This window comes from Eptatretus burgeri, chromosome 5 (assembly GCF_056783735.1).
Source record: "Eptatretus burgeri isolate ZD-2024b chromosome 5, Ebu_testis_v1, whole genome shotgun sequence".
Classification (NCBI taxonomy): Eukaryota; Metazoa; Chordata; class Myxini; order Myxiniformes; family Myxinidae; genus Eptatretus; species Eptatretus burgeri.
This window is the reverse complement of record NC_140965.1, coordinates 22046909-22061860: the sequence shown is the minus strand read 5'-3', so window position 1 is coordinate 22061860 and position 14952 is coordinate 22046909. Positions and strand designations below refer to the sequence as shown.

Here is a 14952-nt window from a genome sequence, read left to right as displayed (position 1 = left end):
TTCACAAACAAACAAACAAACAAACAGAAAGGGGTGAAAACAGTAACCTCCGAACTTCGATGGCGGGGGTTAATAAAACTATTCGACGTTCTTTTTGATATTCTCATTTTCAGACATCCTGTATATAAATGGCCGTAAGGGTTTTTATTTTTACAACAAGTGGTTCATAATCATATGGAAGAGCTGTCAAAATAATTGATGGTTTGAAAGATTGACAGGCATTTTACGACAAAGGGAATAAAAAATGAAACTACATAATACAAGATAGAAAAGAAACAAAAGAAAAGAAAGCAGGGAAGGTCCGCTTGCCCTCATTACGCCCCACAATTTTATATGAACTTGACCTCCCTGCGAGTGTCGGGGTATGCAGTCGTTGACATGATGATGTAACTTGGTTCGTTTTCCAAGTAGGGAAGTTTCTTCTCTGCTACCAAGTCATGATCTATTTGATATATAAGTAGAAACAACATTGTTGTAAATTATGCACAACAACATTTTACAGGTAATTAACGAGTCGCCTATAAAACCGTTCAATAAAATCCCAAGGTAAGATATCGAGTTAAAAGTATTTTCTTCACAGATTTGAAAGAGGACATTTAACTCAAGTTTTGGATATTCCAAATGAGAATTCCAACTGGTGCAATTCCATGAGTGTCTAAAAGATGTACGGGCCATTACTGTTTTTGATTGGAGAGGTGATATTTTATGGACTGTCTTGTAGGATAAGAGTGAACGTCTTTATTAAATCAAAATACAAAGGAAAAGGAAGTGGGCAATCACCAGAATTCAGGTGGAACATAGAAAGGGCATTTTGTAGAAAACATAAATCATTTACTTTCAGTATATTCAATTAAGCAAATAAAGAATTTGAATATCCACGATGTGCAGATAATTCTGGAAACCAGCACAGATGTAAATCGCTTTATTTTCGAACAATCGAACAGTATCAGTATTGCATTTGTAATCTGACCAAATGATATTAGAGTTTTAGTGTGAGGTCATATTATAGAATTATACAATACCAGCAGGGACTACCCGGTGCTTCCTGGCTGGTTGAATTTTTCCCATCGGTGGTTTGGGAACGTGTTGGACATCGAAAAGCTATGGAGTTATCAACCTCGTGGTGGTTACCCTTTGCCTGCGAGACAGAGGCAGCACTGTTTGACTCCACATCCCAATATACAGTTTATAACGGCCTTTGGTGGCCTCAAAACGGACAAGGCCAACATGTGGTCGCTTAAAACGTCCAGATTCTGAAGTACCTACACCTAAAATTTGGGGCCTCTAGGTGTTGCGGTTCGGTCATGAATAAATAACGTACAAACTTACAAGCACTTAAAAAATATTTAGAGAAATGAATAAAATATTAAGAGGCAAATAATATTTTGATTTCCATTGTGTGCCAATACTGCGTGAAAAAGTGGATGTATATTGTATAGGGGTATTCCAGTTAAAATATTCATTTATAATTATACCTAAAAACTTGGAACTTGTTTTCCTTTCAGTGGACACACCATCAATTTTGACATCGGAATATTGCATCTTAGTCAGCTGTCCAGGACTCTTGAAATGGATAGCATTTGTCTTCTTTAAATTCAGGGATAACTTATTAGTTCGAAACCATACAGATAATTTTGATAATTGAGTATTTAGGATTCTGATGAGTGTGGGAAAATTTGAGAGGGAGCAAAAGACATTTTGTATCGTCTGCAAAAAGGATGTAGTGTTGTAATAATATGGATGTATTTGAAATAGCGTTTACATAAATTAAAAACAAAAAGGAGCTGAATATAGAGCCTTGGGGGACTCCACATTTTATAAATAATATATCAGAATCAATGTAATCGTAACATGTGTATTGCTTGCTATTTGACAGAGAATTTTTTTTTAAAAGGATTTTTTTTTAACAATCCCTCTAACTCCGTAAGACTGTAATTTCCACAGAAGTACGCATAGTGTAATCAACAATATCAAAAGTCTTACTAAGATCCGTAAAAACACCAATGGTATGTATTGTCTGCCCAGGTGCTCGCCACTGTCATATAATTGTGCAAGTGCTAAATCTGTGTATTGCATCTTTCTAAACCGATATTGATCTGTTTTTGGTAAGAAGTATGTGCGTGCGCATCAGTGAGTGTCAGTAAGATATTTATTTTATTTTCATTACTATATTTAGCTCATCTGGAACCGAGTTCCCAGGAGCTTATGGGATTGTGCGTTGTCCGTCCACAAATACTTATTTGTATACAAAACATTGGCTCATGGAAGAGCGGGATGACAGATTAAAATGGCAACAAACCATTTTGGACATATCAAGAAAGGGAATGAACAAACAGGAAAAGAGGACAACAGACGACGGCAGGACACAAGTTAGAGAGTTGTCGGTCAGGTGGAGTTAATTTGGGGAGGGGGGGGGGGGGAGAAAAGCAATTTCATGTAGGCACAATGCTTGTCTGATGCGCATTCCTTGCAGCACCCTCACAATATAGCTGGCTGGTTGATATAAAGTGAATCCAAAATATGAATATTGTGGTGATGAATGCATTCTTATAAATAAGAGATTCTTAAGTTTTGAATAAAAAGACAATGTTTTCCGATTTTGTCCAATAAGGTGCAAGGTGTGAGCATGCGGAGCTGGAAGGACGTGTCATCGCTCTTCTCCCGCCAAGGAGACCACGAAAGGCTCACGGAGTGTACTGGACATGAGATGGGCTGGTCCGTGGTTTGCTCTCCCTGGAATTCCACATTAAACATTGAATTTCATTGCTGAAGTGATACTGTAATCAAAATGCTTTATTTATTTGACCAGATGAAAGAGGTTCTGATTTGGTTGTTGACCGTAAAGACTCTCGCGAAGAGAAATAAAACGTTATCGACAAAATTAATTGAAATGTATAACATTTTTTTGTCATTGCTATTATTATTATTATTATTAATAACATTCCCCACAGAGGTTTGTAATTTTTCCTCTTTATACAGTAAGGAGGAAACTGTGACAAATGAACAGCATGATGAGGATCAAGCAGATATGTGGGGTTTGTTCCTCAAGAGACATGTCACGAGCGGGAAAAACAAAGGATCGCCATCAACGCAGGCCTGTGATGGGGTTACTTCAATGAGCATTACCTCGGAGTCTGTGACACAATCACCGTGCGACCGGGAGCAGAGAGAGGTAAAGAGGGTTTAGGTTTGAAACGTCAATGTGTCGTGCTAGATATTGCCATGGAATTCTTACACACACACACACACACACACACACACACACACACACACACACACACACACACACACACACACACACACACACACACACACACACGGAGGCCATTTGGCCTATCATGAATGCATGACACCAACCCAAGTAGCCATCACCCATCCGTACCCAAGTTACCTAAAAGTCCCACCAATATCCCTGCACACTCTATCTCTGATGCATCCAGGTACCTATCTAATTCTAATTTAAGCATAGCTACCCCCTCGACTGTCACTAGCTAGTCCTGGAATCATTCGTGTAGCCCGATGCTGTACCGGTCTGTAGAAGCCATGTCCTCCTTCCTCAGATGTGGAAACCAAAACTGACCACAATATTCTAGATAAGGTCTCACCAAATTACTGTACAGTGTTAAAATTACCTCCTCTGATTTCTGATTTATCCCCCTATAACTACAACCTAAAACAATTGGTAGCTTTACCTCCAGCTGCCTGGCGCTGTCCTGTCAGATAACACCTCCCCCCCCCATATTTATTACCACCCCCAGATCCCTTCTCCTGTGTGACACGCTCCAAGATCGCCCTTTTCATCATGTAAACTCCATTTTAATTACTCTAACCCATTCCCAGCACCTTACATTTCTATATGTTGAAACTGCATCTGCCAATGTTTTGCCCAATCTATTTGAGTATCTACATTTGAAGCTCTCCTGAATCTGATCACTTCCCTCTCTCCTATCTACCTTACCTACAAGCTTTAGGTCATCTGCAAATTTAGAAAGCTCTCCATCAACATCACTGTCCAAATCATTGATGTAAATTATCAATAATAACGGTCCCAGTACTGATCCCTGAAGGTTTTTTTTTTTTACGTTAAAGACTCCGGTCACGGACCATCATCCTCATCGAGGCCAGACCTTAGAGGAAACAGAAAAGAAGAGAAGAAAAAATAATGGAAAGGATTTTGAAGAACTGGAAAACCTGCCTTTAGTGTTAGATAAACATGAAATCGACATGATAATGTCAACACACGTGTGCAAGACTTGTCTCCGGAGGCTTGACTAGAGGTGCGGTCAAAATCAGTTAACAGCTCAATATCTGGTGTGACCACCATTTGCGTTGACACAGGCTTGGCAGCAGCACCTCATTGAGGACACAAAATGGTTGAAGAAGGCTTGAGAAATGTCATTCCAGATGTATACCAAGGCCTGCTGCAGTTGGGTCAACGTCGCCGGCTGGTTTTGAAAATGGTGCACTCGTCGTTCCATTTCAACCCACACATGTTCTTTGGGAGAAAGATCAGGCGAAACAGCTGGCCAGGGAAGTGTGGGAATGCTCTGCTGTGCAATGAAGTCGGTGACCAGTCGTGCGACATGAGGGCATGCGTTATCCTGTCGAAGAGTGATGTGACCTGGTGTTGCAGTACTACCCAGCATGATTACTGTATTGAGCGGTAAAATTGTAAAGTCTTCAAAGGAGATGGGAAAGTTTAGAGGAGTTTTAGAAAGGGAAATAGGAAGAAGAAATTGAGTTGTATAAGCATTAAACTTAACTTGATTACATTTGCCCCACTGAGAAATCCAGTCCAAATCCAAATCCAAATTTACAGAGGTAGTTGCGATGAAACGACATGTAGTTCAAGCAAAGAGAAGATGGAGCAGATGTGAAAAAATGTATAAGAATGTAATGTTGAGTCATTAGCATACGAATGCATTTAGTTATTTGTGTAAGAAAAAAAGAACATTTATAAAAAAAAAAAGAGAAGGAAGAGTGTAGGAGACAGGACAGAACCCCGAGGGATGCCGCTGTTGGAAGGGAAGGGGGAAGAGGTTGAACCTTCAACAATTACAGAAATAGAATGGCCGGAGATAAAGCTAGCAATTAGAGAGCAGAGGGAAGGAGGAAAGTCAAAAGAGGGGAGCTTGGAGATCAGACCCCGACACCACACTCTGTCAAAAGTTTAACATATCAAGGGCTACACCAAAGGATCCCCCAAAGTCTCTTAGAAAAGAAGACCAGACATTTGTAATCGAAACCATAAGAGATGTGTGTGTGTGTGTGTGTGTGTGTGTGTGTGTGTGTGTGTGTGTGTGTGTGTGTGTGTGTGTGTGTGTGTGTGTGTGTGTGTGTGTGTGTGTGTGTGTGTGTGTGTGTGTGTGCGTGCGTGTGTTTCACCATTATTGTCAGAGATCGCTCAACAAATCTTCATCAAACTTTCAGAGGTTTGTCAGTGAGTGCCAGGGAGCGTTTTATGGGGAAAAAAGTTCTGATTTTTTTTTAGATTTTTTTTTTTTTAATCACTCTATGGTGCCGAAGCCTTTTTGATTAATGACAGTTATATTCAAGTACACACACGTTTAAATAAATGCAAAACAATTACCAGCCATTTAAACACAAATAAAAATCTTCTGGAAGCAGTCAAAGTTAGTGGTAAATCTTAGTATTATTATTATTGTGATTATTATTATTCCTGAAAGGCACCATATTTATAGATCGGGGTAAAACTTAACCCAGATACATCAACGGTACATTCACGAGCATCCATTCGATGAATAACATGGCATTCCACTTGTAAGGTAACACTTTTACAATGTCTCTTAACCGATAATCTAAAGGGTGTTTACAAAGTCCTGTTACCCCCCTCTGCAGAACCTGATAAATGAATATATTGAACACACAAGAGGTATAAATGTAAACTATGAATACACAAGACTTTTATTATCATAAAAACCAAAATATTTACATATATATATATATATATATGCAAAATGTACCAGGGTAGATGATGAATTGGGGGAGGAGGGAGAATAATGGGACTTTGTGACCACCCTGTTGGGTTAAGTACATTTTATGATCTCCTGGTTCCGGGTCTCATGGTGATGGACACAATTGACAGTTGCAATTCCACGGGTTTCTGCAAATCTAATGGAATTGTGAGTTGGACAGGGGACCATGACGGGCCATTTTAATATCTCTCTGAAGTGCCTAAGCCTTTGTAGCTACGTAAAAAGTAATATTAAATGATCTCCGACCCCATTCCTTTGTGGGTGTAGGATAATGTTTTCGGCCCCCACAAAAAATATACTGGGTAACCCTGCTAGTACTAGATAGGAAAGGATATCACTGGTAGATGTCACTTTGCGAAAGCCAAACTTGATGGTCAGAGAGAAGTGTGGAATTCAAGATGCTTGAGGAAATGAGAATTGAGAAGACTTTGCAAATTCTAAGTCATTGACTTTGGAGTTAAAAGACTCCTGGACTCTGTGTCTTTTGCAACTGAGAAGGTGGAGAAGTTTCTTTCAATCCTCGATGCTGGACTCTGCCACTGGACGAGACAGCTTCAGCACACATGTCCTAAAAACCTGCCCTTGCACATCCTCTCTCTGACCTTTTTCACCCGATAATTTGCCCTTGGTCATCTTTCATCTGCCTGGCAATCTGCCAACATCACTGCATTACATAAAATGTACAAACACTGATCTCCTTAACTACAGACCTGTTATCTTACTTCCAATTTTCAGCAAGGTCATGGAATCCACCACCGCAGTTTATATGACATCCTTCCATTTCTCCACCAGCCTCATCTCAGATCAACAATTTGTATTCAGACCTGGTCACTCTATCTTGGACATGCTGCTTCTACTCATCCAACAATGAATGGAAGCCCTCACTGTCGGATATGAGATCTGGACTGTCTCTGTAGAGATATCTCATGGTTTCGATAGTGTCTGGCATCCTGCCTTACTCTCCAAACTCTCTGCCAATGGCATCGAAGGTCAACTCCACACATGACTGACTGACTTCCACTACTCTCGTAGCCAATGTGTGGCACTCAACGGAATCCTTGAATCTCCTCTCCCTGTCAAGGCTGGAGTGCCCCGAGGCAGTTTTCTGAGCCCAGTCCTATTCCTAATCTTTAATAATGATCTCCCTGACTCCCTGGAAAATCCCCTTTATTTATTTGCTGATGCCTCCACCCTCTGCCGTGATATCCCTCATCCTTCAGACAGGCAGGCTGCAGCCTCTCCCCTCTCTTCAGACCTTGAAAAAAAACCACAAGATCGTCAAACACTTGGAATATGTCTTTCAATTCTGAAAAATGTCACACTCTCACTCTCACTCACTCTCTCTCTCTCTCTCTCTCTCTCTCTCTCTCTCTCTCTCTCTCTCTCTCTCTCTCTCTCTGTCTCTCTCTCTCTGAAAGGATCACCTGGCAATCCCCCCCACCCCCACCTAATTTCTTAACAATCCTCTTGATGAAATTCAGTCACTCAAACACCTGAGTTTCAGTATCAACCATGATCTCTCTTGGACAAATCACATTCTAAAGTTGGCCTTAAAATCCATTTACCGACTGGGCATCCTCCTTCATGCAAAGTCCTTCCTCGGCACACGTGAACTCCAATCCACCTCAAAGGCTTTCGTCCGCAGCTTGATGGAGTACTGCTCTCCCCTCTGGGCTGGCTCCCCTGCCTCGCATCTTGCTCAGCTTGATGCTGTGGAAACAAAGGTCTTCAAGATCATTGGAATCTCTCACGCTGAGGTTGAGTCCGTGGGCCTATCACTTTCCCATCACAGACAGGTTGGTGGTCTCTCTGTCGTCTACCGCCTCCTTTCTGGTCTTGCACCCTTTGCTCTCTCCGTGTCCCCCCCCAACCCCCCTGGTTTCTGCAGGGTGCACACCCTCCACCATCAACCCCCTCCTGCTGAAACAACCTAAATCCAGGATCACTACTCACCTCCACTCATTCGCTTCTCTTTTTCGCCACATGTGGAACTAACTTCCACATTCTCTTAAATCTCATTCTTCCCTCCAGGTCTTCAAGACAGCTGTTCACCACCATCGCAGATCATCCCCAATTCAAAACCCCACCCCAAGCACTCCTCCTTCGTTTTTCTTTCTTGAGAGTTTCCTTCCCCAAGCATCTTCTCCACCCCATGCGTCTTTCCTGCCTCCCTTTCTTCCACACACCCATTGTCTGTCCAAAGTCTCCCTCTATTTTATCCCTCCCCCCGCCTTTTTCTACTGTTCCTTTTGTCCTATGTTCAGTGTCTTGATCTGTTCAGTGTGATAGCTCTTCCACAAGTCCTGAATATGTACAGTATATAATAAAATACAAATGATCACATGAGATTTTTAATGGGCTCAAATCCAAATCAAGGTACCTTTTTCATCACAGCAGGCCTGTTCACTAGCTGATACCATGGCCACATCAACTCTACAGCAAAATAAAGCAACATATTGTTACGAATTTCCGCCCGCCCGGCGTGCGAACGACCGCGTTAACTAATAGCGGCCGCTTCGCCCACCGAACGAGCAATTCAGTCGTGACTTTCTGGAACAACGCCAGAAACCAGTCATGGGTGGGTTTTAATCCCACCACGGCCCAGTCCGTATTCTACCCGCGCGGAATAGGGTCAATCGCCGAGTATCGAGATACCTAAGTACCCGCGTGGTTAACCTACCGAGGGACCGTACCTCGGCGAAGGCCTGCTTGGACACGAACCGCTTAAGCGGTCCGTTCCGTTTTGGGATAACCGAGCGGGTATTATCGCCAGACCCCGCCGGACCCTTATTCTATTTATCGGTTATTTAAAAACCAACTAATATTCCGCAATACAAGATGGCATTTCAATGGGGGAAAAATGACGTGACGAACGGGTAACATTCACACAAGCACATTTATTTACTACACAGATGCACATGTACAAACAATCATGCAGTCAATGGGGGAAGGGGGCAAGACACGAGCAAGGTAAAAACACTACAACCGACTATAAGCAATTATCAATGTACAGTCACTTACACAGTTTTACTTACGGGACTCGGCGCCACAACATTCATTCAAATAAACCAAGGAAAACACCCCCATCAAAGGCAATGGGGTCAGACTGGACCTCTTGGGTCTTTATGGCGTGGGACTTGGCAGACCGAACGAGTCCCACGAGACCGTTGCAGGTTACTTGCACCCTCGTGGTGCCTTGTGGTGTGAGCCTCGACGTCCCGTCCCCACGGCAGCTAGCGTAGCCGCGCCTGGGCTCGGGCCTTCCGCGTCGCCGGCGAGCTCTCTCCGGCTCTCCTCACACGAGCGCGCAGGTTCGCGCGACACCGCTGGCAGAGCTGCACCTCCAGTCCGCGTCTCCTTCGCGACGCCCGGACTCTCCACCGACTGCAAGCTCCAACGAACGGGTCGCTCCACGGACCGCTTCTCCACAGACGAAGACCACCAAGACTTCCACCCGACTCCTTCCACCTAGACCATGAGAAGAGCAGAGGAGAAGAAGAAAAAGAAGACGAAGAAGAAGACCGACTTGGCACTTTGTGTGCCCTTATATTCCCCACGCTCCGCCCCTCCGCTCTCGCCCCCCCTCCTTCCAGAACCTGCGGGAAGCTTCCAGATGGGAGGCGTTTTCCACTTCCAACTCTCTCGCCCCCCCCCCCTCGCGGCGCGCGGGGTACGAGGAAATCGTTACGGTGACCCTGCAGCCTAGGGACATTCATTCCCCCAAAATCAGGCCCCTACCCTACTTCACCTTTGACCTCTGGCTCGAATCTCACCTCCCCCATACCAAAGCGTGGGAAAAACAGGCGGGAAAATCTGCGCGCCATCGGAATACCTTCTTCTTTTTCATGGCGTTATTGGAATCCCTTGTTCCTTTTCCTTGGTAGAGACGGTTTTATAAGCGGAGAGGGTTGCCGCGGGGTTGTGGAGAAGGTGAACAGTAGTGGGCGTAGCGGGGAAGGTGGTTACGTGATTGGCGTAATTGTGGTTGGCATTGTGGTTGAGGTGATCAGGATGGCGTGGTTTGTTGAGAGGCGCGTGTGGTTATGGTGGTGGAAGGACGGTGGGTCTGAAGCGGTTGTTTGAAAGCGATGTTGGTGGTGGTGGTCCAAAATAACGATAATGAAAGAAAAACGGCTATCTCAAAGATCACAGCCCTGTGACACGAATAATAACCATTAAACAACGGTGGGGAAATCTAACTGAACACAGACTTATCGATCTAACTGAACTAAGGACCTTTATGGTGTTCTGCGAATTTCCACAGCCATAACGATATTAATGCCGTTGTAAAATAATATTTTTAATTCAATCCTCTCACCTTGTTGACTAAGCTTCACTTCCTCTTCTAAGTGTCCCGATGCTCCTCCTGTCCCCCTCCCTTCTTTTAACCTTTTTGTCATGGATCTCAAGTTGTGATCAATGTTACTTGATGAAGAAGTGATCATTTGTATCAAGTTATTGGACATATAATTTGCCTTTTGGTCTTCACCTCACGTTGTCTTCACTTGCTCAAGTCATCCCGCCTGTAAATCCTTTCATCGAATCTGATGTATAATGGATTGCCTAATTATTGACAGGTAATGCAAATAAGTTATCAACCCATGCAATTTTGATGTTGTTCACATGATCGAATTATCCCCAGTCTCTAAAGGAACAATGACAAGACACCGGTGAGAGAGAGAGAGAGAGAGAGAGAGAGAGAGAGAGAGAGAGAGAGAGAGAGAGAGAGAGAGAGAGAGAGAGAGAGAGAGAATGAATGAATGAATGAATGAATGAATGGTGTATAGCACCTCGGAGTGTGTGATTTATTAAAAGTTGTGACAATTTTAATTATTCTTTAAAAATGAATTTAATTAACCGTTGTATCATGTGATGTGGGCGATGTGTGCCTTTGACCTGTAAGAAATGGAAATTATTCGATTCAACCTTGGCGGTCGTTTTCTCCTAGCCTCATTCTTCATGTTCTGATGCCATTGGCGCATTCACCATTTGAACGATTGTTTCTTGATCCTGCGACTTCGGGGGTTCAAATATAATCATTCCAGGTGGTCTCCTAATATCCGTCCTTCATATCACGTGGTTTACCTATGAGACCCAAGGTCGTTTCTAAGCATCGAACACTGTCAAAATTAACTCGAGGGATGTAATGTGGGGGAAAATTGCAATGTTTGATACGTGCCAAAGGGTTGCAATTGCCTTTATCCAGCTGGGATTGCAAATAAGATATTATGTATGATATATATATATATATATATATATATATATATATATATATATATATATATATATATATATATATATATATATATATATACTGTTGTAATGCAATTCTCTGCCTTTCCTAATACATAATGCTCTGCAGTTACTTTTCACAGCTACGAGGAACTTAGTGATGTGACCAGCATTTTGCCGGATGTTCTTCATCCACTATGCGATGGATTAATTGATAAAATGCAACACACTCTTGACAATGTAGGTGCTTCTAAGGCAGTTTATCGGATAAGTATATGCTGGGTGGTTGGCTGTTGCTTTTCAGGCTGTCGGGCAGGGCAGAAATTTGGAATTTACGCCAAGGTAGTGCCGATATATCACCTACTCTTTGCAAGAGAAAATGGGGATCTTAATATGAACCTGATGGATGGCGTGCACGTTGATGCCCCGCTACATTCAAAACACCAGGATGGCAGTTTATAGCTGGGGCAAGATTCAGACTTTTATTCAATGACATCAACACTGCTCTCCCTTGAGATCTCCTCACATCTTGCTCAGCTTGAGTTTGTGGAAATCAACGCCTTTAGGATTTTTGGAATCTCCCGCGATTAAGCTGAGTCATTTGGGTTAATCACTTTGCCATGACAGACAAGTCAGTGGTATCTCTGTGTTCTATCATCTCCTTTTTGGGCTTGCACTCTCTGCTCTCTCCGTGGTCCCCCCCTCCCCCGCCCACAGGTTTCTGCAGGGCCCACACAGTCCACCATCAACCCCCTTCTGGTGAAACTACCTAAATCCATGATCACTGCTCACCTCCACTCATTTGTTCCTCTTCTTACCCACCTGTGGAATCAACTTCCACATCCTCTTCAATCTCATTCTTCCCTTTTGGTCTTCATGACAGCTGTTCACCACCATCTCAGATCATCCCCAGTCCAAAACCATGAACTTTTCTGCCCTCAACCCTATCCCAATCCTCCTCCTTCCAATTTTCCAGTTTCCCTCCTTGGAGTTTCCTTCTGTACTCCATCTTGTCCACCCCATGCATCCTCTATGTCCAACTTGTCCACCCCATGCATGTGTGTTTTGCATCCTGTTTTTGTCCGTTGCATTATGATCCGTTCAGTGTACTAGCTCTTCCAACGAAGCTCAACGATGTATACTGCAAAAAAAAACAAGACAAAAAAGAAAACACAAAAGACTGTTCAAGTATGGTTATATAACCTTTATGTAATCTTTTTTTTTGTTGAAAATCACTTGCCAATAACAGTAATGGTTTCGCACCAAGATTTTTTTTCTTCCAAAATCAGATCCACATCCTCGGAGCCAAAGGAAGCAAATCATACTTGTGATACAGGGAAATTGTTTTTGCCCAGGAAGGTTCGTCAGATTGGAGATGGTTTAAAGCTTTGTGAACTTCAAAATGTCAAGTTGAATCATTTACTCGTCTGATGGGAAGTTACTGGGTTTATAACATGAATAGTTTGTTCTCTCCAGGTTTCATTCACTTTATTCTTAAGTATAATAACCGATTTTTCACAACATTCCATGGAGAAATCATCATCCTGTAGTTTTCATTTCCTGATAGCACCAGGTTCTTTGAGCTTTCAATTTGGTATCAAACTTTCATGTGGGAAACTCAGAGTGCATGTACTCAATCAAATAACTGATCATCGTGGGGGCAGATAACAGCAATTTTTTCAGAGGAATCGTGAAAATGAAGATACAAGCATCAAATTTGGCACATTTGTTCTCCATGGGATTCCAATCAAATCTGCCTGATTGGCCATTTGAAAATCCAAATTTCGAAAAATTTGAAAAAAAAAAAAACTTCAAAAAAGTCAAGATCACGAATCGATGTTGGATGCTGGCTGAGATTGGTGAATGTTTCAGAAACATCATCAAAGACGTTCCAAGTCTGCCATGCAGTTTTCTTCCCTTTACCGCGGAAGGCAGACACGACGTCACATCCAGTGAACGCATGGAAGTATGGGATCCCTCGAGCTTTCTCAGGCCCTATTGCAGAAACTACCTCATGAACTGGAATCCATCGCGCCTTGGCTCCGTGGCCAAAGGCAATCCACATGTTCTCAAGATCTAGTTCCTATAAGGATGGCAGTACAGATATTGCTATGACTAGTACGTCCGTGTTATTAGCCTTAATGATAATGGACTTGCTACCATCCATCGTTACATCCCTGGCGTGTACAAATATTCGAGTGTCAGCTTTTTCATGACAACATGGAGACACAGCATCCAGTGACTTCCTTGTGTTGCTAATGGCATCTTCTCCTTTTGTGACGATGACTGTGCTTGTCGTCTGTGCGTCACACATCTTTTCCGCAAGGAAGTGAAACAGCTCAGTCTTGTTGCTGTCATCTCGAAGAAAGCTTCTCCAGTTACTTGGGGTCTTACTGGTTCCTGTCACTCTTCTTCTGATTCCTTGCCCCCTTTTCGACCTTGCCTTGGACTTCAGACTTGACTTCTTGTACACATCAAACACTACGTCCACCCTCTCGTACCTGGCACCATAGGATTCCACCTTTGGGATGATGTATTCTTTAGCATAGTCATCAAATATCTTTGAAGTGAGTGGAGGTAGGGCATTGATAAGTGCTGAGCCATCAATGATGACTGCATCTCCCCTTGGTTCTCCGTCTGGGATGTTCACTTGCGCTTTAAGAATTTCAGCCAGCTGTGACTTTAAATTTCTTTGAATTTTTTTTTTCTTCAAAATTTTCAAAATTTGGATTTTCAAATGGCCAATCAGGCAGATTTGAACAGAAATGCCAAATTTGATGCTTGTATCATAATTTGCACGATTTTTCTACTATCTACTACACTATCAAGTACGCCATTGCAGTCATCTGGAGGAACCTGCATAGGATTTGGGTTTCAGTTGTTTCAGTTTCACTCCTCTACCCTCAAACCCAACCAGGTGAACCTTACAAAAACTATCTGCAAGAGATCACCTCTTCTCAATAGACAAAGAAAAATAAAGAGGTGAGATGGAGGAGAAGAAAACACACCCACACACACACTTATCCATATCTTTAACCTTTAACCCACCGATTCATTATCCAGAAATACCTTACTGTTTCTCTTCCCTTACTCGGTGTTGAACTTCACACAGATCAATACTGAGACCCTCGAGTTATAATGAAGTTTCTGTTGCACTAAAAACTTTCATGCTGCACTTCCAGTTGATGAAATATTAATTTTTTTTTTTTAATTAAATTATTTCACACAACTTCCAATGCTACGGTAACCTGATGACACGAAAACCAACCAAACTTAAACAAGTGGTTACAATGACATCCAGAAACATTGTCACATGACCGAATCAAACAACACAATAACCCCTCTCTAACACGATGAAATACATCTCCTGAGCACGAACCACAAAATAATCCTCAACAGAACAAATTCCAGCAAAGCAAACAAGCTGAGATGAAAACACATTGTAGCCTATCTTAACCCGTACATTACTCGACAGAAAAGTATACACGAGTCAACAGGAAAACGAACATAGTCAACTTTGTCATACACATTTGTTCGAAAACAATTATTTCCAACCCTAACTCAAACATCCAGCGATGGAACTACACGAACATCATTACCACTCGGATCTGCGATGAGGTTTAATGGATAAACCCTATGAACCAGCTCATCAAAGAACCTATAATTGATAACACAAATAATGAATGTACAGTGGCTAATGAATGCAACCTGTTTGAATTTTTTT

At 42.4% G+C, this 14952-nt stretch overlaps 1 protein-coding gene across 4 annotated transcripts in view; it reads left to right on the top strand.

Moving 5' to 3' along the window:
• The window catches only part of LOC147026043 (uncharacterized), a 46960-nt gene that overhangs the window by 30169 nt on the left and 1839 nt on the right, over nt 1-14952 (top strand). For 2 of the 4 annotated variants that reach the window (XM_085881030.1, XM_085881029.1), the window contains exons 3-5: nt 2612-2715; nt 2980-3172; nt 11946-14950. In XM_085881030.1, the coding sequence (XP_085737156.1) occupies nt 2612-2715; nt 2980-3172; nt 11946-12341 (693 nt within the window). In that variant the 3' untranslated portion in view covers nt 12342-14950. Of the gene's footprint in view, nt 1-2611; nt 2716-2979; nt 3173-11945; nt 14951-14952 lie in introns of those variants that run through there. The other 2 variants (XM_085881032.1, XM_085881031.1) reach the window with 1 other exon arrangement.